General features: G+C 42.9%; 1 protein-coding gene across 1 annotated transcript; it reads left to right on the plus strand.

The window, feature by feature from the left end:
* The first annotated feature begins 1703 nt into the window (after positions 1 to 1703).
* On the plus strand, positions 1704 to 25233 carry ZNF589 (zinc finger protein 589). The gene is given in 7 exon segments (XM_061197474.1): positions 1704 to 1910; positions 15224 to 15350; positions 20707 to 20743; positions 20745 to 21136; positions 21139 to 21271; positions 21273 to 21306; positions 21308 to 25233. Coding segments are annotated over 7 exon segments (1428 nt in total). The 3' UTR covers positions 21806 to 25233.
* The last annotated feature ends 379 nt before the right edge of the window (positions 25234 to 25612 follow it).

Genomic DNA, 25612 nt, shown 5'->3' on the forward strand with positions numbered 1-25612 from the left:
CACTCACACCAAGGCAGGTATGTATATTGTGGGGCTGAGGGTCTCAAGTTTTGGGGGACTTTGGGGATCCCCCATTAAGGTATGTTATTCCCATTTGTGATTTTCCAGGTATGGAGGGCAGGGGCTGGTGCTTGTGAAAGTGGGGCTGGAGGAGGTGGGTCCCGCTCCCTGATCAGGCCCGTGATACTTCCTTGTAGCAAAAGCAGCAGCCTGTGGGCTCCATAGCTATAGCCTGTGTGGTGGATGCTCAGAGCTTCCCTTGATAGACTAACAGGTGAGTCAGTGAGCTGTGTCCAGCAGGTGGTACAAGGGTTAAGAGAATGTGTGGAAAGATTTAACAGTGTAGGATGGAGGCTGCTATATTTAGAAGGCCTGCTTGCAAGGTTGGCCCTTTGCTGGCATCTGGGAACTTGGCACTTGACCTATTCCCTAACTAACAGGTATAGTTCACTGTACCTTGACACCTACCTTCCTTCTGGGAGTCTGGTATTTTTATACCTTCTCAGCAGAGGGTGCCTACATGACTAACCCCCAATAAAAACCTTGGGCACCTGAGGCTTTAGTGGCCTTCCCTGAGTAGAAACTCTGCACATATGTTACTGAATTTTTCACTGTTGGAAACTCACTTTGTCCCCTTATGGGAGGGAGAGAGCATGAGGAAGCGTGTGCCTGGATTTCTCCAGACTCTGCCTGTGTCATTTTCCCTTGCTGATCCTGTTGCATATCTTTTTGCTGTTATAAACCCTAACTGTGAGTACAACTGTGTTGAATCCTTAGAGTCCTTCTAGTGAGTCACTGAATGGGGGGGGTGGTGATCTTGGGGACCCCTGATACCGGGATCCAAGTAAATGTAATTTTGGTATCAGTGCCAGAGAAGTTTGGAAGCCAAGGCATTGAATGCTTGGTGTCTGGCTGGGAAGCTGTGCTTGAGCCAAGTTCTCAGCAGGGCCAACCTTTACTCTTTTGAAGTGGCCAGAGTTGAACCCCTGGACTTAAGGAGTCAATGAAAGGAGACACTACACAGTTCAGCAGAGGGGAGAATACCAGTGGGAAGAAAAGAGTTCCGCATCACCCATAGGGCCTATAGCAACCGGTACTCCATTGCCAAAGATGCTCCCTTGCCCTAGTCCTAGAGACCACTGGCACCCCAGAAACCAGTGGCAGCTGCAGATCAAGTTCATGACTGTCTAAGAGGGAGGTGTCTAGACCTCTTAAGTTATAGTCAGGAGCGGATGGGTGCTAAGGTATTGAAGGGGAAGATGGGATTGGCTCTGACACTCCAGTGATGCCAAAACTCTTTTGTGGAACCAGGATTCCATCTGAAAGCCTAGCTGTCAAACCTGAAATAGTGACTGTGTCTCCAACTGGGAGAGGCATAGTTCCTCCCCAGTGCCCCGCTCAAGTCTGGCAGATAGGAGTCCTGTGGATGTCTTTCCTGTCAAGTCTTCAACTACCAAGTCCCTGAGGCAATGGGCAGTATCTAGGGCAGGCCTGGTATGGTAGTCCCCTGCTAGCCCCTACCATACCCCAGACCTAATGGAAGATGTGGCAACCTAAAGAAGCAATTCCCTGTGCCCAGGATATCCCATAGGAGAGCTTAGAGACCCTGAAGGAAGTTGCAGAGGACAGAGACTTAAGGGCAGTGAGGGATCAGGACAGGTCTTCATCTGGGAAAACGCAAGGGTTTTCCCTGGTGACTTGTCATGGTGGTGTTCTGGAAGGCTGCCTTCAAGCACCAGGTCATTTCTGGCCTGAGATGGGTCCAGTGTTTTGGTGATGGTGAGTTCTCTGAGGTGTCTCTGAGCAAGCAGGTGGCCCTGAGACTGCTCAGCCAGTACTTTAACCTGGCCACCTTCAGGAACCTGGTTGCTTATAGGAAGGCCATGTACCAGGCCTTGGAGAAAACCAGGGTATGAATTGGCAAGCCCTTCTCAGCAGCCCTGAAGAGCTGGAGATCAGCTAGAGTCCATGTTGGAATGGGCCCATAGGGGCTTCAAGCTGATTGGCTTCCAAGCCAACAACTGACTAGCTGGTAAACTGAAGGTGGGTTGTGCAGGCAGTGAAACATGGAATTAAAAAAAAGGAAAACAGGACCTGAAGACACACAGCTGCCATTTCTGACAACTGCCCACCATCTGAATGCCAAAAGTCAGATTGCTACAATAATGGCAAAGACCTCAGGGGAGAAGACCAGAGTCCAAAGCAAATAACTTTGGATATAACAAACAAGTGCAGTCTAGAATAGGGCTTGGCAAACTTTTTATGTAAAGGGCCAGATGGTAAATATTTTAGGCCTTGTGGGCTTCATGGTTTCTGTAGCAACTACTCAACTCTGCTGTTGTATAAAAGCAGCCAAATAAGTAAATGAATGGACATTGCTATGTTCCAATAAAACTTTATTTGTGGACATTGAAATTTGAATTACGTATGATTTTCATGTGCCATGTGATAATATTCTGTTTTTTACTTTTTCAACCGTTTAAAAATATAAACACTCTTCTTAGCTCATGAATGGTATAAAAACAGGCAGTAGACCAGATTTGTTCTATGCATAGTTTGCCAACCCCTGGTCCAGCACTTAGCTCTTTGTCCTGTGGTAGGGGCATCTCTGTCTCCTTCTGTCCACTCTTTGAGGATGGGCTCTACCTCTGCCCAATGTGCCAGGTCCAGTTCAATTGAAGGACAGTAAAATTGAAGAAAGTAAAGACAGTAACCACCAAGTTGAACTTTAAAAGGAGAATGATTTTCCCTGTTGTCATGAATGGCAAAGATATTTTTTAGTACACTGAGCTAGAAAGGATCTTTGACTTCCTTGAATGCTGTGCAGAGTGTCCAACATGGACAGAGGCACCTGCTGGTGAAGTCCTGGACTTTGCCTGTCATCCAACACCTCTTGCCGCTCAATGGTCTCATGATGGGGAGAGAGGATGACACCTAAGAGTCAGTTGAGGGATCCTCAACTGTGTGAGGCTCGGCTCAGCTGTGTGAGGCTACTCTGTGTACCTCAGTTTTCCCACCTGCTTAGTGGGATCAGAGCCACCCTGTCTCTGGCAGGGGGAGGCTCTGAGCAGACTGAGAAGCCACCTCCTTGTGTGCCGCTCAGATCTAGCCACTGGGAGTGGTCAAATGTGGTACTCATTTTTTTCTTCTAAAACTTCAGAACTTGCAATAGTAAGATTACTGGATTTTTTTTTCCCCTCTTGCATTTATCTTCAGGAACCTGGTTGCTTATAGGAAGGCCATGTCAGAAAAACAGTAGCTAAGTCACTCAAACCACAGTGCTAACTACGGTTGTGACTTGAAAAATTGCCCAAGATCCTTATCAAACAACACTATAATTTTATTTTTTAATTTTAAACTGCTTCATTTTTCACAGGGATGTGCAGTTCTGGATGAGCGTGTAGATTTGGGACATTTTATGGGACAGAATGATGGTTTTCTGAGGCATGTAGGAGGCTGTATTGTGTAAATGTCTTTCTTGAATCATCTGACACATTCTCCTCAGCTTAGTACAGAAGCCAGGGTTGCTGTTGGGGTCCATTTAGAGTGTTCCCCAGATGGTGATTATTTCAACAGAGCTGACATCATCATCACTTTGAGGACCTTTTTTTTTTTCAATACCGAGGACAAGGCCACCCTTGGCTAAATCCCTCCAACTAACCACACTGTAACCCTCTGAGGAGCCCAAGAAGGAGTGGGTCAAATTATAAGCTTCCATATATCTTGTAGACAGGTATGCCTTATCAGTATCTCCCTCTCTTTCTCACTGATGTGAGGGGTGTCAAGGAGGAAGCTTAGGGCTACAGCTAAGACCCTCCTCTAGTGATGCACTGCCTTCCGCAGGGATCAGAAGCATGTTCTTTTTGTTTCCTCTCATTGAAGAGATGGCAGGGAAAGCTTAAGCTTCCACCCAAGATGGTTTTGTGTGTGTGTGTGTGTGTGTGGTGGTGGTGGTTTTTTTTTCTTTTTTATTGGAGTATAGTTGGTTTACAATCTTGTGTTAGTTTCAGGCACCCAAGATGTTAAAGCCTTGCCTTTTAAAATTCCATGGTAATTTGTTTGTTTGTTTGTTTTTAAATAAATAAATTTATTTATTTATTTTTTTTGGCTGCGTTGGGTCTTTGTTGCTGTGTGCAGGCTTCTCTAGTTGCGGCGAGCGGGGGCTTCTCTTCAGCTAGCAGGGGCTACTCTTCATTGCGGTGCACGGGCTTCTCATTGCAGTGGCTTTTCTTGCTGCAGAGCACAGGCTCTAGGCATGTGGGCTTCAGTAGTTGTGGCACGCAGGCTCAGTAGTTGTGGCACGCAGGCTCAGTAGTTGTGGCTCACGGGCTCTAGAGCACAGGCTCAGTAGTTGTGGCGCACAGGCTTAGTTGCTCCACGGCATGTGGGATCTTCCCGGACCAGAGCTTGAACCCGTGTCCCCTGCATTGGCAGGTGGATTCTTAACCACTGCGCCACCAAGGTAATTTGTTTTTAAGGGGAGTAAGGCAAGCTGCATTTTAGAAATGCTGTTGTAGTGGTCTTTAATACCTTCTACTCTTTTTTTTTTTTTTCTTTTTTTTTTTTTTACCTTCTACTCTTTACTAGTGCTCTTGTATAAAGTAAGGAAAAACTTTGAAATTTTAAAAATTCATTTTTCTTAAATCACATTTATATTTCTGTGTTTAAAATTTTCATAAACTTTTTTTTTTGGGGGGGTAACTGGAGCCATGTAACAAGTATGGGGAAAAAAAACTATGCCTTGTCGGAACAGTTTTGCTGATTTTTAGGGTGGAAAGATGATGAGTGCTTAGAATTTACCTTATTATATTTAATTAAGATTAGTATTTCTCTAAAAACATAAGTAAACAGGGAAGGGGTGTAGACCGTGGAGGTTAACTCAAGCGTTAAGGCGAGAGGTGAGAGGAGCTGAGGTCCTGGATGGGATAAGGAGGGGCTGAGACTTCCGGTTCAGGTGAGAAGGCACAAGTGGCCACAGCTGAGACTCGGAAGGGTTCTCAGGAATAATCTTGATAGGCCTGGGTTCTCAAGGCTACTATTTCTTTCCCCAGTTCTGTCTTTTAAGAACTCTGCCAGACTTGGTAAAGAGGAGAAGCCTAGATATCTGGTGAGTTGGGGCCACCTTTCTCTTCTCTGAAATGCTAGCTTATTTCTCAGAGATTCAGTGCGTCTCTCTTTCTTGGGGAGGGAGGCAGAGATGAACATTGAGGTGGCCATCAACATTCATCAGATCAACATTCATGCCTGTGTTTGCCGTTGTGCTAGGCACTTTATAATGATTTCTGCATTTAGCTTTTTTTAACTTTTTGAGCTTATAGAAAAACATAACTAAGTTTAATATGAAGAATTTAGGGCATTCTAAAACACAAGGGTAACTTTTAATAAAAACGTGGGGTTATTAAAGTCCTAAGATGCACTATTAAAGTTCCCTTCATCAGAGTTCACACAAATAATTATATTACCTTAATAGTATCTCATAGTCTGGTCTTATACACTGGATTTCTTTTTAACTATTATTGAAATTTTCAAGCATGTCTAAAAGTAGAAGAAAAGAGTTAATGAACCCTCATGTATCCATCAACCTACTTCAGTAACTATCAACTCATGGCCAGTTTTGTTTCATCTCCAACCTTACTGGATTATTTTAAAGCAAATTTAAGACATCGTACTGTTTCATCCATAATTTCAGTCCTGTGTTTATCCTTAAAACAACTTTATGAGGTAAAGAGAGTCCCCCTTTGGGAGACATCTGGTTCAGAGGGATTTCGTGACTTTTTTTTTTTTAAAGATTTGATTGATTGATTGATTGATTGCTATGTTGGGTCTTCGTTTCTGTGCTAGGGCTTTTCTCTAGTTGCGGCAAGTGGGGGCCACTCCTCATCGCGGTGCGCGGGCCTCTCACTATCGTGGCCTCTCTTGTTGCGGAGCACAGGCTCCAGACGCGCAGGCTCAGTAGTTGTGGCTCACGGGCCTAGTTGCTCCGCGGCCTGTGGGATCTTCCCAGACCAGGGCTCGAACCCGTGTCCCCTGCATTAGCAGGCAGACTCTCAACCACTGCGCCACCAGGGAAGCCCCGTGACTGTCTTATAATCACACATGAGCACCTAAATTGAACTCAGATTGCTCTGACTCTCAAAACCATGAGTTTTCTGTGATGCCTTCTTGACTTTTTTTCGTCCTAGAAAACTATTCAATGATAAAAGAACTTGGAGAATTCACCTTCCTGTTCTGATGCTTCATCCCACCCTTGCTCCCCTGATCCCATCTTCTTTTCTACACCAAAAGTGTAATTTATTGATTCTTGGGTACAGGACTGTGTAAAATTCTGTGAACTAGCCAAACAGAATGTAAGTACACTGTCCTTATTCTCAAGGAGCCAGTAGTCTTTGGGAAATAATGCATAGAAATAGGAAATAATGACACCTGGTAATTATGATGAAGACAGTTAAAACAAAATAGTTAAGGGAAAGACATGACTAAGTGTTAGCCTGTAGCTGTTAAAACAATGCACAGCCACAAAGAATGGTCTTAGGTTTTGGATTGACAATCAAATTAATGGTACACAATGCATTTTAACTCTGCATGAAATCTAGGTAGCTTCGTGAAAGGATACAGGGCAGAAAACAGCAGCTACATCGTTGGTATTTTCCTCAGGGGATTTTACATTAGCAATGGTCAGTTTCCAGGCCCTAGGACCACAGATACCAACCTTGATTGTCAGAGATGAGAGTGACTTGGGAGCAAATCACTTTCTAACAGGGAAGTAACTGCCTTATTTCTACCACCTCCCCAACACTTTATTGAGATTGCTTTGTATAATCTAGGTCCTTTGCATTTTCATTTAAATATTAGGATCAGCTTATCAGTTTCTACAATGAGATTTTTTTTAAATATAAATTTATTTATTTATTTTTGGCTGCGTTGGGTCTTCGTTGCTGCGCGCGGGCTTTCTCTAGTTGCGACAAGCAGGGGCTACTCTTTGTTGCGGTGTGCGGGCTTCTCATCGCGGTGTCTTCCCTTGTTGGGGAGCACGGGCTCTAGGCACGCGGGCTTCAGTAGTTGTGGCACGTGGGCTCAGTAGTTGTGGCTCACGGGCTCTAGAGCGCAGGCTCAGTAGTTGTGGTGCAAAGGCTTAGTTGCTCCGCGGCATGTGGGATCTTCCCGGACCAGGGCTCGAACCCGTGTGCCCTGCATTGGCAGGTGGATTCTTAACCACTGCGCCACCAGGGAAGCCCTACAATGAGATTTTTTTTTTTTTTTTTTTTTTTTTTTATTTATGGCTGTGCTGGGTCTTCGTTTCTGTGTGAGGGCTTTCTCTAGTTGCGGCAAGTGGGGGCCACTCTTCATCGCGGTGCGCGGGCCTCTCACTATCGTGGCCTCTCTTGTCGCGGAGCACAGGCTCCAGACGCGCAGGCTCAGTAATTGTGGTTCACGGGCCCAGTTGCTCCGCGGCATGTGGGATCTTCCCAGACCAGGGCTCGAACCCGTGTCCCCTGCATTGGCAGGCAGATTCTCAACCACTGCGCCACCAGGGAAGCCCTAGATTGAGATTTTGATTAGAATGGCTTTGAATTTTTACATCAGTATGGGGGAGAACTAACATCTTAACATTATTGAGTCTTCTGGTCCATCAACACAGTATATCTTCACTTATATAGATCTTTATCTTAGGAATCTTACAGTTTTTGATGTACATGTCTGGCACATATTTTGTAAAATTTATCTCTCAGTATTTCATGTTTTTTTTGATGTTAGTGTATTGGAATGACACTATTTTTTAAGGTTTTTTAAAATAAAAATTTAATTTTAAAATAGTTTCAGATTTACAGAAAAATTGCAAGGATAGTATATAAAAAGAATTCCCATATATCCCACATCTAGTTTTCCCTGTTATTAACATCTTACATTAGTATGGTATTCTTGTCACAATTAATAAACCAGTTTTTATGTTATTATTAACTAAAGTCCATACTTTATTCAGATTTCCTTAGTTTTTACCTAATGTCCTCTTTCTGTTCCAATATCCCATTCAGGCTATCATACTACATTGGTTGTCATGTCTCCAAGGAGGTGTTTTGGGCAGGTATTTTGTAGATTGTCCCTTAATTGGGATTTGTCCAATTTTTTTTTTTTTTTTTTTTTTTTTTTACATTTGGGACATTTATTATTACAAAAATAAACATCCAGGGTTCCTGTAACCAGAGAAAGTGGGTACAAATCCTCATTTTTTTAAGGCGTCACTTTGAGTAAGAGATACTGTTTTAGTATTCTTCGGCTGTCATACCTGAATATCACAGATTGGGTGACTTAAACAACAGACGTTTATTTTCTCATAGTTTTGGAGGCTGGAAGTCCAAGATTAAGGTGCCAGCAGGGTTGGTTTCTAGTGAGAACTTTCTTCCTGGCTTGTAGACAGCTGCCTTCTCACTGTGTGTCCTCACATGGCCTTTCCTCTGTTCAAATGCACATTCCTGGCGTCTCTTCCTCTGTTTATAAGGACACCATAACTTTATGACCTCATTTAACTTTAATTATCTCCCGAAAGGCCCTGTCTTCAAATGGAGTCACATTGAGGGTTAGACTTCAACCTATGAATTTTGGGGGGATGCAGTTCAGTCCATAACATTCCATCCTCGCCCCCCCCATTCACATCCTTCTAGCATGCAAAATACATTTACCCCAAGCCAACAGCCCCAAAAGTTTTAACCCATTCCAGCATATTCCAAGTCCAAATTCTCATCTATTTATCATTGAAATCAGGTATGGGTGAGACTTGAGATATTGATGTTTTTTCTGATTAGGCTGAGATACGGTTTTCTGGGAGGAACACCACAGAGGTGAAATACTATTCTTATCACATCATGCCAATGGTAGATAGTATCAGCATTACTTACCACTGTTAATGTTAACCTTGATCATTCGGCAGAAGGAGGGTTGTCAGGTTTCTACACTGTAAAGTTACTACCCTGCCTTCCCCATACCTTATACTCTGGAAAGAAGTCACTATGCAGAGCCCACTTGAAGCGTGGGTAGTTACACTCCACCTCTTTGAGGGTCGAGTAACTACATAAATTGTTTGGAATTGTTCTGCATGGGAAACTTGTCTATTCTCCTCCATTTATTTATTTGATCATTTATTTATATCAGTATGAGTCATGGATATATATTTTATACTTTGGGTTATAACCTAGTATCACTTTATTTATTTTGTTGCTCATATTGTTTCAGGAGCTCTTTAGTTGGTTCTTGTGTCCCTTTGACATACTCCCATTATTGTGGTTTTTTGCCTTTTTTAAGTACTTCCTTACTTTCTGGCTCTACAGTATGCTCCAGGCTCATTTTGTTTATGTCCTGCTCCAGTCCTCAGATCAGCCGTTGCTCCTTTCATTGGAGAATGATATTAGAAACCAAGATCTGTATGCTAGGTGTGCCCTTTGCTACTGGAGTGTCATTGCTTCCAGGCCCTCTCAGCTGACAGAGCAAAGAAATGTGATTGTGTATACTAATCTCTGTATATACTCGTTTATAAATATTTCTTTATGTAATTATATTAAGCTAAACATGAGTTCGTTCTGATGCCTCCAGCTCAAATCCATTACCACATGGATCATTCTAGCCTCCTCACCTTGCTTATTTATAACCTCTCACCAACAGTGAGAAACCTGACTTCCACTATTCACCATCCATTCACTTAATTTTTCAATTCTAGTTTATAAGTATAGTGACTTCAGAATTGTTTACCTGTGCCCCTGTGGAAAACAACTTTATCAATTAGCATATAGTACTTATTTATATTAGTCCCTTTTGTCTACAGACTCCACTCATTTCCAAAGTAAGCTACTTAGATTAGCTCCTTTTTTCTCCACCACCTTTAGGGAGGTTATTTCATATATTTGTAATACATTTTTTTCACATTCTGCATTCCATCCTGGGATCCCCTGACCTCCTAAATGAATTTTTAAAATTTACACACATTAAGGTTTATACTTTGTGCTGTAAGGTTCTGGGGTTTTGATAAGTGCGTAGTGCCACGTATCCACCATTACAGTATTATACAGATTAGTTTCACCCCTCTAAAAAAATCCTTGCTTCACCAGCCAAACCCTCCTGTTTTTTTTTTCCTTTGGCTGCACCGCACAGCATGTGGGATCTTAGTTCCTTGACCAGAGATCGAACCCGTGCCTCCTGCAGTGGAAGCGTAGAGTCTTAACCGCTGGACCCCGTGCCTTCTGCAGTGGAAGCGTAGAGTCTTAACCGCTGGACCGCCAGGTAAGTCCCTGATTTTGCTTCTTTAGCCTGTTTTTAAGGTGGATTACATTGATTGCTTTTCAAGTGTTGAACCAGCTTTGCAAACCTATAGTAAGTCTCCCCTGCTTATGGTGTATAGTTCTTCTTATACATTTTTGGGTTTGATTTGCTTGTATTTTGTTGGGGGCTTTTGTGTCTGTGTTCATGACATATACTGATCTGTGGTTTTCCTTTCTAATGTCTTTGTCTGGTTTGAGGTATTCTAATGTCTTTTCTGGTATTAGGGTAATGCTGGCCTCATAGATGAGTTAGGAAGGGTTCCCCCTGCTTCTGTTTTCTGGAAGAGGTGTGGAAGTCTTTTGTGGTACAAAAGTTTTAATTTTGATGAAGTCCAGTTTATTTATTTTTTTCTTTATGGATCATGGTTTTGGTGTCATGACTAAGAACTCTGCCTGGCCCTAGGTCTTGAAGGTATTCTCTTATATTTTCTTCTAAAAGTTTTATAGTTTTACATTTAAATCTAATATCCATTTTGAATAATTTTTTGTATAAAGTATGAGGTTTTAGGTTGATGTTAATTTTTTTACCCATGGATGTCCAGTTGTTCCAGCACAATTTGTTGAAAAGACTCTTCTTCCTCTATTGAATTGCTTTTGCACCTTCATCAAAAATCAATTTGATGTATACATGTTGGCTTCTTTCTGGGTTCTCAGTACTCTTTCATTGATTTGTGTCTATTCTTCCACCAATATTATGCTGTTTTGGTTATTGTAGTGACCAAATAGTAAGTAATAATTTTAATATCAGGTATAGTGACTCTCTCACTTTGTTCTTCTGCTTCCTTTGCCTTATCATATAAACTGTAGAATAAGCTTGTCTGTATCTACAAAAAATCTTCTTGGGATTTTGATAGGAATTGTTTTAAATCTATAGATCATTTTGGGGAGAATTGACATCTTCACTGTGTCAAGTCTTGCAAACCATGAACATGGTGTGTCTCCCCATTTAGTTAGATCTTTGCTTTCTTTCATCACCATAAAGACTCTGTACAAATTTTGTTAGATTTATGTTTTAGCTATCTCATTTTTTTGAAGTGATTGCAAATGGCATTATGTTTTTAATTTGTTTCCACGTGGTCATTGCTAGTATATAGGAATGTGATTGACTTTCGTGTGTTCATCTTGTATCTTGTGGCCCTCATGGACTCATTTATTAATTCTGTGATCTATTTTGTAGATTATTTTGGATTTTCTACAAAGACAACCATGTTATCTGCAAATAGGGACAGTTCTGTTTCTTCCTTACCAAATGTCTATGCTCTTATTTCCTTTTCTTGCCTTATTGCCTTGGCTGGAGTGTTTGATTACTTTTTGAGAACTAAAAATTATTTATCTTTAAAGTCAGTTCTCACTTAAATATAAAACATTATATTGCTTAATTATAATAAATAGCAATAATAAATATTTACTTCATGTCAGGCATTAATCTAAGCACTTATTAATTCATTTAATCCAACAATCCTGGAAGTAGATGTCATTATCAAACCCATTTTATAGATGTAGAAACTAAGACCCAGAGAGGTTATGTAAGTTACCCAAGGTTACATATTTTATAAAGTAATGGAGCTGGGATTTGGATTTGTGGCATTTGGTTCTACAGGTTGGGTTCTTAACACATCCATTGTGCAAAAATCCTGGCTTTCCTTCTAGCTGAGCCAGTCTTATGCTTAAGTGAGGGAAGTAGAGGGGGAAGAGAAAGCAAGAAAGAAATGGAGAAGTTGCTGGAACATGAAAGACACAAGGTGTGAGCAAGAGAAAGTGTGAGACCTGATGTAAGAAGAATAGGGGAAAGATTATTAAGAATATGAGGACCAGCCGTCATCTGATGAATGGATAAAGAAGATGTGGCACATATATACAATGGAATATTACTCAGCCATAAAAAGAAACGAAATGGAGGTATTTGTAGTGAGGTGGATGGAGTTAGGGTCTGTCATACAGAGTGAAGTAAGTCAGAAAGAGAAAAACAAATACAGTATGCTAACACATATATATGGAATCTAAGGGAAAAAAAAAAAAGGTCATGAAGAACCTAGTGGCAAGGCGGGAATAAAGACACAGACCTACTAGAGAATGGACTTGAGGATATGGGGAGGGGGAGGGGTAAGATGTGACAGGGTGAGAGAGTGGGCATGGGCATATATACACTACCAAATGTAAAATAGATAGCTAGTGGGAAGCAGCCGCATAGCACAGGGAGATCAGCTCGGTGCTTTGTGACCACCTAGAGGGGTGGAATAGGGAGGGTGGGAGGGAGGGAGACGCAAGAGGGAAGAGATATGGGAACATATATATATGTATAACTGATTCACTTTGTTATAAAGCAGAAACTAACACACCATTGTAAAGCAGTTATACTCCAATAAAGATGTTAAAAAAAAAAAAAAGAATATGAGGACCAGAATATGCCAGAAGAAGCTGGTCATGGAAAGCCTGAGAGGGCCCCCACGCCATTCCCCCCATAGGTCTTGGCTGCCTAATTGTGGGTCCCAGCTTGTTGTCTAGACATATGTCTTCCCTCCTACACTATACAAAGCCTGACTGCCTGGGCTGTCAGGGTGTGTATTTGACAACCCTCCCCAAACCCGCACACCCAGTGATTTCTGTATTTATACCTAGTTTCCCACTCTCAATTCAGCATCATTATTATTCTTTACTCCTTTTGCCACTTCTGTGTATTGGATTTTAAATCTATTTTAGAATCTAGCTCTGAAGCAAGACTGCCTAGAAGCTCTGGCTTGGTAACCTTGTGGCTCAGTCCACCACCTCAGCCCCCCAGCTGTGGTCTTTGATGTGACAGAAGCTTAATTAGTTTAGCTGTAGAACCTGGAGTATATATCACCAACTCCTAGGGTGTGAAAAACCACTTAGAAGGTGGGCTAGATAGAAGACTGAAATAGACCTGAGAATAGGAGGAAGCAAGTCAGAAAATAGGCATTCAGGGTGATCAAAGACAGCTGAGAATGATGTACACATGTCCCTCAATTCCACAGACTGAAGGAGCTTAGTAGTTAAAAATCTAGGGCAAGGCAGTAGTGACACAGACAATCCAGAGGTTGCAGCAGATGGTAACGGATTAAATATTGCTTGAATTCAGTAGAAGTAAGTAATTTGGTGACTACCATGAGACTTGAGGGCAACACCACCTTTTAGGCATAACTAAAGAGAGAAAATGTCCCTGAATATACCTATTCTAATAAGAAGAGACCTGATGAGAAAGCATGTGGTATGGTTCTAGTATGCAGAAAGTTGAAGCAAGGTTGCTGAGACTTGGAAGAAATAAAGAGGTGAGAGAAAACTGGTGCATGACGGAAGAAAAAACAGCTTGCAGTGAAGAGAATAAGGGCTCTGGAACCGTGAAGGACTGTTTTCCAGTCAGGTTGTTTTCTTGTCATTTGGGAAAGTTCTCTGGGCCTCAGTGTTCGTTCTCTGAAATAAAGACTGTCATATCATTCTTACAGTGATGATCTTGCAATGTAATTTCATAAAATGTAAATATGTTCCTTAAAAATTTTTCCATAGATTAAGGTTAAACTTCATTTATCTGGAAATGCCATTCTCAGGAACCACTACTTGCCATCCTCCCTGCCAACCATTGTATATATTCAAATATTGCCCTACACATTGAGTGAGAGGTTGGAGGGCTTTACAAAAGGCAATGTCAAAATACATACAGTGATAGGGATCTTATAAATCCCTTTTCTCAAGCAGAGAAATCTGTGTGTGAGTGTGTGTGTGTGTGTGTGTGTGTGCACGCACGCACCCAGTGACCTTTATTAAGCTGGCCAGATGTTCAGTACATAGTTGTCTTTTTATTTTTAATAAATTTATTTATTTATTTATTTTTGGCTGCGTTGGGTCTTCGTTGCTGCCCGTGGGCTTTCTCTAGCTGCGGCAAGCGGGGGCTACTCTTTGTTGCGGTGCGTGAGCTTCTCTTGTTGCGGAGCACGGACTCTAGGCGCGAGGGCTTCAGTAGTTGCAGCATGCAGGCTCAGTAGTTGTGGCTCGCCGGCTCTAGAGCACAGGCTCAGTCGTTGTGGCGCACGGGCTTAGTTGCTCCACGGCATGTGGGATCTTTCCGGACCAGGGCTCAAACCCATGTCCCCTGCATTGGCAGGTGGATTCTTAACCACTGCGCCACCAGGGAAGTCCCATAGTAGGTCTTGACCAGGCTGGTTCACTACAGTGCCCCACCTTGCCTCCTTGCCTGCGCTCCCCATCTCACCCAGGCCCCACACATAGAGGCACCTCTCAGAACCCACACGCATGACTGGTTCAGGCAGCAACTGTCCACTCCTGATGAATGCTCTTAGGCGCAAGCCTTCAGAGCGGCTGATAATTTGGCAATTAACCAGCAGGCTGAAGGAATACAGTTTGAATCCTTTGATAAAGCTTGGCGTGCCTCAGCACTATCTCCTTTTGTTCAGAGAAATATATTTTAATCAGTGTTAACAAATACTCATTCTAGACCTGGCATGAGGCACTCACATTTTTCTCTATAGTCTGAGTTGCCTCTTATTTTTTCTCTAATCTTCATCGTTTCTTAATGCCCAGTATAAGCCCTGCTTCTGTGCTGCCTTTTTTTACTTCTACAGCTTGTCTTCCACCCTCCATTCGAATTTCATCCATTATAAGTTGTCACATTCATACTCCTGAACTCTGCTTTAATGTTTTCTCATTGATTCAAAAATAATTTTCCCAATTAAAATGTAAGTGTTTTAGGGCAAGGTGTGTGTCTTATAGATTAGTCCTGCTTTCTGCATGTTATAACACCAAGCCAAGTGTGGAGTAATGCCCAACCCTGCAAACCCTCAGATCCGTTACTTATGTAGCAAGATTCTTCAGGACAGCCAGTTCCATTCTCCATGTGAAAATTGATGGTGGCTTGATGAGTATGAATTTGTTGGTTGATTTAGGGACCAGTGAAATTCGAGGATGTGGTTGTGATTTTCACTGAGGCAGAGTGGATGAGACTGAGCCTTGAGCAGAGGAACCTATACAAAGAAGTGATGCTGGAGAATTTCAGGAATCTAGTCTTGTTGGGTGAGGATATGTTCTCTTCCTTAATTTTTCCATTCATATATTTATTGACCATATAGCCAGCCAATGTTCTAAGCTCTTAGAACACATCTCTGAATAAAACAATAAAGCATTTTTTTGGTCATTCTAGTATAGTGACACTGACATATACAATAAATAGCATATATAAGTAAATTATGTATGTTAGAGGATAATAAGCTCTACATAGTTTTAAAATATGTACAATATATACAAATATAAGTAGAGCAGAATAAGGGGGATCCAGGGTGCCGGGGTGTAGAGGCAGGGGTGGGTGATCAGGGTAGGCCTCTGTGAGGAGATGGGTGTGAGCAAAGGCTTGAAGGAGGTAAGGAAGTTAGATATGTGGATGTAGTGGGAGACTCTTCTGTGCCGGGGAACAACCAGTGCTGAGACCCCGAGATAGGAAAGGAAGGAGGCCGGCGTGATCGGAGCACAGAGAGCAAGAAGGAGAGCAAGGCAATAAGAGAGGCCTCTCTGTGTCCTAGAAGTTAAAAAAGCTTATAGTGTAATTAAACCTGTCCGTTTTGTGTTTTATAGGTTATTTGATATCAAAATCATATTTTTCTTCATTTATTTAAAACCTGAAACTGATTATTTGTCTAGGATGGTAAATACAAAATTATTCTGGATATTCCTGCATTCTTAAGAGTCCTGTTTTCAGAGTTGCACATAAATTTCTGTCAGAAGCTTTTTCAAGATTTTTCTCTATTTGGCATAGCTATGAATTAAGTAGTTCTGATTTATTTTTGTTTGCTTGGATCTGTTATGAACTGCTTTCCTCGGTTTGAATTGGCCCCATTTCACTCCATTTGGCTTCTGACCTAGTTTCTCCATCTGTCTCAGTGAAGATTCACCCATTTAAATTTGCTTTCAGCTGGCCAAACTGATTTGGTCTTGTTTTTACCTTGTTTCGTCTGGTGGTCTTCTCTGTCTCTGTGCTCATGCATTTCATTGATTCTGAGAACTATATTAAAATTATCTCAAAGTAAATTAATCTTTACATGGAAACTTTGGATCCTCTTGGGTCCATTTCAGACTTTAAACTGTTTTGCTGTACTTGATTCATCCTTCCTTTTCTCTATATATCTTTTTTTCTTTTATTGATGAATTACTTAAAACAAATCCCAAATAATGTGACATACCACTCCTAAATATATCACAATGTAACTAATAAATAAGGACTTTTTTTTTTTATATGTAACCACATTATCAGTAGGGCTTCAGTATCATCTAACTCTTGGTCTTTGTTCAAATTTACCTGATCATCTCAAAAAAGTCTTTTTGAGAATTTGAATCAGGATCCAGACAAGATCCACACATTCCATTTTTTTAAAATGTCCCTTAAATCTGTATCAGTTCTTCCTCCCTCTTCTGGTTTTTCTCTCAAGGCCGTGGATCTGTTTGTAATGCTCTGAATCTAGAATATAAATCTATTTTAGATAATATTCTAAAGTAGTTTTTACATAGTAGATTGTAAATCAAGGGAGAAAAGTTTTGAACTTTATCAAGAAGTGTCCACCAGGGACTTCCCTGGTGGCGCAGTGGTTAAGAATCCGCCTGCCAATGCAGGGGACACAGGTTCAATCCCTGTTCTGGGAAGATCCCACATGCTGCGGAGCAACTAAGCCCGTATGCCACAACTACTAAGCCTGCGCTCTAGAGCCCACGAGCCACAACTACTGAGCCCACGTGCCACAACTACTGGTGCCCACATGCCTAGAGCCCGCTCACCACAAGTAGAGAAAGCCCGCGCAGAGCAGTGAAGACCCAACGCAGCCATAAATAGATAGATAGATAGATAGATAAAATGCCATTTGCAGAAAAAAAAAACAGAAGTGTTCATCAGCATGAAGAACATGGGAATTCCCTGGTGGTCCATTGGTTAGGGCTCGGCGCTTTTACTGCCGTGGCCCGTGTTCAATCCCTGGTCGGGGAACTAAGATCCTGCAAGCTGCGCAGCACGACTGGAAAAAAAAAAAAGAAAACATCATATCACCAATGGCATTGCTGGTTGTAGTGTTTGAGTTACCACCCATACAGCACACCTATGTCTGTCACCAATAGAATATACACATGTCATCAGTAAGGCATATCCATGTCTGTCTGCATTTGTAACTGTCATGTCCACAGTGATCTGCCTGTAGCTGTAAGCATCTCATTGCTTCATTATGTCTCCTAATGTAGTCCTGTGAAATTCATATTGAAATACATAATTTTTTATTGTAAATTACTTTCTTTTATTTCTCTTTTATATTTTGGTTAGGGCATTACATTATTTTAAAAAAATTCTGTGTATGGGGACATTTTATTAAATATGAATCTCATTACAAGACAGTAAATGAGATGTTACAAGACATAGACTATGAAAAGGAGCCTTTGATTCTGACAGTATTGAGAACGTGTCTGTCGTCTGCCTAACCTTTTAAGTTCTTTCGTAATTAACTCTGTTCCTATCACTTATTCATGCAAAAGTATTTATTGACTATTATATGTTAGGTCCACTTCTGGGTTCTTGGAATATACCAGTAGTATATCTGGGAGAAGCGTGTTCCAGACATAGGAACCAGCCAGTGCAAGGCATCAGGAGGGAGTTCAGTGTGGCTCAGATTGGAGGGAATGAAGGGTGGAGTATAGATGGAGTCAGAAAGCCGATAGGTTATGAAAGAATGTGGAACCTAGTGGGCCACTCTCAGGGCTTGGTTTTTACTCTCAAGATTACGGGGTTTTTTGGTTTTTTTTTAAATAAAGTAAAGAGTTATATTTATTAGGAATGTAGAATAAAGAAGGAAGAGATTGGAATGGGCTTTAGTCACCTGCTCCCATCCCATTCCTCTATTCTTGATCCCAGGGCAGAACTCTCATGGCTCTAGGGAATACTTCCTTTGGATGGATGAGGGTCCTGGCAGGATTGGGCTCAGTAGATCCTCTGGAGCAGCATGGCTTAGCCACCCCTCATTCTGTCCTGAGAGAGTCAGTGCAGTTGGACTGGGTGTCTGGGAATCTCCTGATCAGGATATCTGGATGGCTTTGTAGCCCTAGACCATGGTCAAAGCCCAGAATACCTCCTGTCCCAAGATTTAGTCTATAGGCCAAATTTGGTTAGTTTTTCCCCAAACAGATTGTTCTATGTCAGGGGGTTTAATTCTCACTGGCTTCTTTTCTCCAGAGACCTAGTCAAAGCAGCAAGAGTCTCATTATTTGCTTAGAAGCTTTTTTTTTTTTTCCTTTAAGGACAGATTTAGTAGAAAATAAACCTTTGTATGCTGATTAGTTCAGAGTTATCTGTGGTTTGTATAGTGTTTAAGAGCACATCCCAAACCCTGTTTTGTTTCTTCTTTCTTTGTGACTGTGAACAAGTTACTTAACCCTGCTAAACTATTCTCTGCTGCCTTCTGCATTGGAGACATCCAGACTGAGTGACTCCTACGTCAATCCACTCTTTCTTCTTATAGGAAAAGTCACAAAGTACGTTCCCATGTAGGTCATAGGATTGTTCTCTCTTGTTGGAAATAAATGGCTGTAGCTGTGTGTGTCAGTGTAACTGGTTATGGCTTAGAAGATAATTTTAGTGTAAGTGCAGATACAAAGTTGAAGATGCCTCTGATGCTTACTTGGAAGATTATTTATTGGAATAATATGTAGAATAATAGGTTCTGCTGTGGGTTTTTTTTTTTTTTTGATTCAAGTAAAAGATGTAAAATGTAAAAATTGACTACAGTACATAATCTGAATCTAATCATAGGAAAATGTCAGCAACATTCTATACATATTCTAGAACATGAGGAATGTTCCCTAAAAAAAGAACTCTATTTTTCAAAAATGCCAGTCTCATGAAAGAGACACTAAAGGAAACTAAAGAAACATGAAAACTAATTTTAATATCTGATTGTAGACTAAATCCTGTACTGTAGGGAAAATGCTATAAAGGACATTATTGGATCAATTGACAAAATTGGAATATATATGATAGTTAAAGTATTATGTAAATGTTAAATTCACCAGAGTTCAAGCAGAAGTTTCTGTGGGGCAACTGAGAAGGACACAGTTAAGATGGAGTTTCCAGCCCAGTGAGTCTGAGAGCCAGACCGTGACCCCATAAAGCATGATCTCCTGTCCAGACTGTGGCAAAGGTGTTGAACCAACTTGCAAATTCTGCCCCTACTGCGGAAAACCTTTGCCTACAGAGGAGCATGAGGGATCCCAGACCTTTGTCAAGCCGTATATGTCATCCTCCCAAGCTTGGACTCCTCCCCTGAAATCTACATATCTATATATCAGACTGCTTGCTTGACATCTGTTGGATGTCCCATAAGTGTCTCCACATGCCCAGAACTAAGCTCCTGATATGACTGCCACCCCCCACCTGCCCCTTCCATAGACTATCCCATCGAGGTAACAGCAGTTCAGCTTATTCAGTTTCTCAAACCATGGAGTCATCCTCAAGTCCTCTTTCTCTCCCACCCCATGACTGCAGCCCTCCAGCAGATCTCATCATCTCTCCCTTTAAAAGTCAATGCTGAGGACTTCCCTGATGGCACAGTGGTTAAGAATCCACCTGCCAATGCAGGGGACACAGGTTCGATCCCTGGTCTGGGAAGATCCCACATGCCGCGGAGCAACTAAGCCCGTGCACCACAACTACTGAGCCTGTGCTCTAGAGCCCACAAGCCACAACTACTGAGCCCATGTGCCACAACTACTGAAGCCTGTGTGCCTAGAGCCTGTGCTCCACAACAAGAGAAGCCACTACAATGAGAAGCCCGTGCACCACAATGAAGAGTAGCCCCCACTCGCCTCAACTAGAGAAAGCCTGTGAGCAGCAACGAAGACCCAATGCAGCCAAAAATAAATAAATAAATAAATTTATTTATTTAAAAAAAAAAAATTTACCAGAGTTGATAACTGTATTGTGGTTATGAAAATGAATATCCCTACTTTTATGAGACACACACTGAAGTATTTAGGGCTAAAGGGCATTGATGTATGCAGTTTACTCTCAAATGATTCAAAGAAAAAATATATATATACATATACGTATACACACATATACATATTATAACATACAAATGTTAGCAGTAGGTAATTAGGATAAAGGATATACAGCTGTTCTTTGTATTGTTCTTATTCTTGCAACTTTTCTGTACATTTGAAATTATTTCCAAATAAAAAGTCAAAAGAAGTTGAATGGAAATATAGGTCTGGTGAAGCATGTCTTGGAGAGACAGACATTAACGGCTGTGAATGATTAATGGGCTAGATCTTACTATAAAACAAGGAAGAAAAGCCCAGCCAGCCCTTCCTCTGACTACTTTGACTGAAAACTTTCTTTCTTCAGCAGATTCAAAGCCAGAAGTCCATCCCTGGCCCCTCTGCCCTCTGCCCTCTGGCCTTTGGCGGTCAGCAATTTCTCAGCCACCATGAACTCTGCAGTCATCTTATTCCAGGTTCATGTGCAGGAAATCAACTCCAACCAGGGGATCCTTGCCCAGATGACCACCAGCAGCGGCAGCAACAACATTCTGATAAAAACCACTGGGGGGCCAAAGCAGAAGATCAAGGAATGGGAGTCTCTACACCTTTGTTTTGGAGTACAAATGAGAAGGGGACTTAAGTGGTTTTCTCTAGCCCACCCCAGGGACCACCAGTAAGCTCTCAGGGAGGCAACAAAGTGTTGACGGTACAGCTCAGTCCAGCCCAGAGGGTAAGCTCTGGGGAAGCAGACAACATTCCTGAGAGGGTAGAACTCTCAGGATTTGGAGCAGTCAGGTTTAGAGGTGTGGACTAGGTTTTAGCCAGAAGTCAGACCTCTTCAGACACAGGCTGTCACGAGCTGGGATATCTCCTGTGTGCAGAAAGTGTGGGCGAAGCTTTAGCAGGAAGTCACATCTCAACAGACATCAGAGGACACACGGGGGAAAAGCCTTATATATGTGGGGAGTTGTGGGCAAGGCTTTATAGATAAGTCACCCCTCTACAACCACCAGAGTACACACTCAGGTGAGAAGCTTTATGTATGCAGGGAGTGTGGGCAAGCTTTTAGCCACAAGTCACACGCACACAAGGGAGAAGCCCTTTGCATGATGTGTGGGCGAGGCATTAGTGAAAAGTCAGACCTCATTAAGCACCAGAGGATTCACACAGGGGATAAGCCTTATGTGTGCAGGAACTGTAGCCAAGGCTTTAGGGTGAAATCATACCTCATCACACACCACAGGACACGTTCAGGTGAGAAGCCTTTTGTTTGCAGGGAGTGTGAGTGGGGTTTTAGCCGCAAGATAATCCTGAACACACACCAGAGGACACACACAGGAGAGAAGCCTTACGAGTTGCAGGGTATGTGGGCAAGACTTCAGCCACAAGTCAGCTCTCAGCACGCATCAGAGGGTGCACTCAGGGGAAAAGCCTTATGTGTGCAGGGAATGTGGGCAAGGCTTTAGCCATAAGTCAGCCCTCATCAGACACCAGAGAACACACTCAGGGAAAAGCCTTAGGTGTGCGAGGAGTGAGGGTGTGACTTTAGCAACAAGTCAGTTGTCAGCCACATCAGCGGGCACCCTCAAGGGAGAAGCCTTGATTGTGAGGTAGTGTGGGTGAGGCTTTAGCTGGACATCACTCCTCATCACAGAGCAGAGGACATGCTCAGGGAGAAGCCTGACAGGGAGTGAGGGTAAGGTGTTAGCTGGAGGTGACCTCATAAGAAACACTGGGAGTCAAATCTCTGCACCATCCATTACCACCCTGCTAGAGCTCTGCGAGGGCTTCAGGGACAGTCTTCTGACCCCTTACACCCTCTGTGAGTATGAAGATGGCAGAGGTCTAGCCTCTGAGAACAGAGGTACCAAGTGATGGTCCTCTTGGAGAAGTGGTCTTTGCTTCTACCTACTTCCTTCTTCAGCTGTGTCCTTCAATTGGCTTCTATGACACTTTCCTGTTCTATTTTTGTCTACGTCTCTAGCCTTTGATGCATCCTCTTCTACCCTACTTTAGGTATTACTCAGGGTTCAGTCTCACCCTCCAATCTGAGGGACTGCTTAACCATGTCTCCTTCCTAACCCTCCAGTTCCAAACCCAGGTCCCTTTAACCACACCCCCAAATTCTTCAGTCTCAGGATCTAAACCTCAAAACCATGCTATTTGGCCCTCCAAGGACAGGGATAAGGTTACTAGCAATGCCCCACCATCGGCCTTCCAATACCAGGTTTTAGGGTTTTTAAACACAGCCCCTCCTGAGCCCTTCAATCTCAGTGCCCAGTCTTTTAGCCACACTCTTACATCAGTCCTCCAGTAATTGTTCTAAGGCCCTTTGAACCAAACCCACTCTCACTTATCTTACATTCCCCGGGCCCATGTGGCCCAGGTTCCTGATTGTTCGCCTAACTTTCTTCTTGGCCCTAGCGCTGTATGTCAGTGGGTATACCCTGGAGGACTGTCTACTCAGGCCCCAGTGTCTTTATTTGCCAAGAGGATATTTGCCACAGAGAGGAAGGAGAGAGATTTTTTGTAACACCCCCCCCCCCACCACCACCAAAATCTGGCTTGGTTTGGGGCTGGAGGAGAGATAAAAGGGGTTGTTGGTCCAGATGCCTTTGTCCACAGCCTCTCACATGGAAGTGGTTGTCTCCAAAGTTAGCCTGGTGGGGGGTAAGGGCTGGGAGCACCTGGAGTGTAGGTTCCCCCCCACACTTCGACTCAGGCACTACTGCCCGGTCTACCACCCTAGTGCTGCCCCTTTTCCCATGGCCTTAGCTAAAAGCCACAGAGGAAAGTCTGTGTTTTCTCTAGGGGTTGCCAAGCAGAGAAGGGGGGGCCCCCCCCACCATCATTCCATGTGACCTCAAAGCTGCTTCCTGATAGGGCAACAAAAGTGGAAAAATTAATAGTCTTACACCTTGCTTTAAACATGATGGGAAAAAGATGTTTATTTTCTCTTAAAATCCATACAGAAACTGTAGAGACAGCACACAAGTCTGGCCCAGCAAGACCACTGTCAGGCCCAGGAATCAGGGAGAGATGCAGAGGGGACCTCTGTCCAGGTGGGTGCAGATAGCTTTGGGTGCCTTCCAGTCAGGAGTCACTCCTTCATGGACAGGGGTTAAAATTGGCCCCATCTCTGCAATGATAGTCTTGAGGTGTTGTGAGATCTTCACAATAAAGGATTGTGAGAGGAGACGGGATGGGAAAAGGAGGCAAACACTTCCAGGACTGTTGGGCTTCATAGAATTTCCTGCCAGGGAGGAATAGCTGGATTTTTGCTGTAGGGGCTGGTGGCTCATTTCTTTCTTTCTTTCTTTCTTTTTTTTTTTTTTTATAAATTTGTTTATTTATTTATTTTTGGCTGCGTTGGGTGTTCGTTGCTGCGCGCAGGCTTTCTGTAGTTGTGGTGAGCGGGGGCTACTCTTCGTTGCGGTGCGTGGGCTTCTCATTGTGGTGGCTTCTCTTGTTGCGGAGCACAGGCTCTAGGCGCATGGGCTTCAGTAGTTGTGGCTCGCGGGCTCTAGAGCGCAGGCTCAGTAGTTGTGGCGCACGGGCTTAGTTGCTCCACAGCATGTGGGATCTTCCCGGACCAGGGCTCAAACCCGTGTCCCCTGCCTTGGCAGGCGGATTCTTAACCACTGCGCCACCAGGGAAGCCCCGGTGCCTCATTTCTGATGGGTGATAAGGCATCTCAGACTCAGGGCTGCAGGACCTGGTAAGTAAAACTGAGATCATGGCAGCCTCTGTATTCTTGCTGGCCTTGTCCTTCAACCTCACCCCAAAAGCGCTCGGCTTTGTCTCTTTCGAGGTAGTTTCATTTAGCCCTCCAAATGCCTCGCCCCTTTTTCTTGAGCTTTGTCCCCCAGTGCAGATTTCTCCCTTTGTTTCCCAAATCTTCTTCTAATGCTGAAGTGCCCGCAGGATGGAACCGTGGGGAGGAGGGACCTCTTTTGCTTTGGGAGGGACCAGAGAGGGCACCCAAGGGGCTACTTGCTACATCTGCTTGTTTTCCCAGCTTCCATGGGGGTGAGGATAGACCCTTTCAACGTCAGCTCAAGTTGCTGTCACTGATTCCCTACCTTCCGCCTCCCTGGGTAATAGAGGCACCCCCACTACCTCACCCTACTTTCGCACAGTTTTAACACGTCAGTGGGTCTGCATTTAGAGCCACTTTCCCATGGGGCTTTGTGGGAGTGATCTCTCGACTCCATCCCAGGGGTCCTGGTTTTCTGCAGCTGTTTCCATCATCATTCCTTCTTCTCCCTTGCCTTGTTGCCCCTACTTTCCACATCTTGAGAGGGTATGAAGAGCCCTTCATACCCTGACCTCAGTAATACCTATTTCTGGGCCTTAGGGTGAGAGGTGGAATTAAGGCCCCCAAAACTGGCTACTGTTATTCAGATGCTGGGCGCTAGGGTTAGCCTTTTCAGGAGAGGAGGAGAGGAGGATGGCCATGAGGCCCAGGCATTTGTGAGTCATAAGGGGATCATGGGCTCTCAGAACCTTAGAGTCCCAGACTCATGAATCCTAAGTGGCTCCTGGAGAACTGGGATAAAGGGAGCATCAGATTAGGCATCCAGGGCTGCTCATTTGGGCAAGTGAATCCCACTCTTCATCTTGACCTTGGGTGATTCGAGGGCTCATGTTCCCCAGGGCCATATATGACCAAAAATAAGCCTCTGGGAGAATTTGTGGAATGATGAATTCATGGGAGGGAATTCTTGGGTAGAAGAGTATTTGAACTTGGAGATTCCAATTTAATGAGAAAGAATTTTGTGTGGTGGAAGGCTGACAGGTGAGAAAACTTGTGAATGTTCTGAAAGACACTGTGAAGAAGTATCTGTCTTTTGAAATATCCAAATTTTGCTGGATTTCTATTTTACTCCCTATTCTCAAGCTGAATCTGTACTGAAAGTATTTTTAATAAATTTTAAAATTTATTTTAAAATTATATTTTAATAAATTTTATTTGATTTTAAGTGAAACGTATGCAAATGTAGAAATAGAAAATGAACTTACTTGATTTCAGGTTGAGACAAATACATACAGCCGTCTTCTGTAAATAATCATTTTTAAATTTTTGAAGTTATTCTCATAGGAAATAATGGTCATATAGAAGGTGTATCTGCGTCTGGGAGATAGTAGTTGCACAACATGCAGTATCTGTTATGATTTTGTTTTCCCACTATCAAACTTATCTTTGGAAGATGAACCAGTTCTTGAAGTCCAGCTCTCAATCCAGGGCTCTTTCCTTTCTGTCCCACTGACCT

The sequence above is a fragment of the Eubalaena glacialis genome, chromosome 7 (genome assembly GCF_028564815.1).
Source record: "Eubalaena glacialis isolate mEubGla1 chromosome 7, mEubGla1.1.hap2.+ XY, whole genome shotgun sequence".
Lineage (NCBI taxonomy): Eukaryota > Metazoa > Chordata > Mammalia > Artiodactyla > Balaenidae > Eubalaena > Eubalaena glacialis.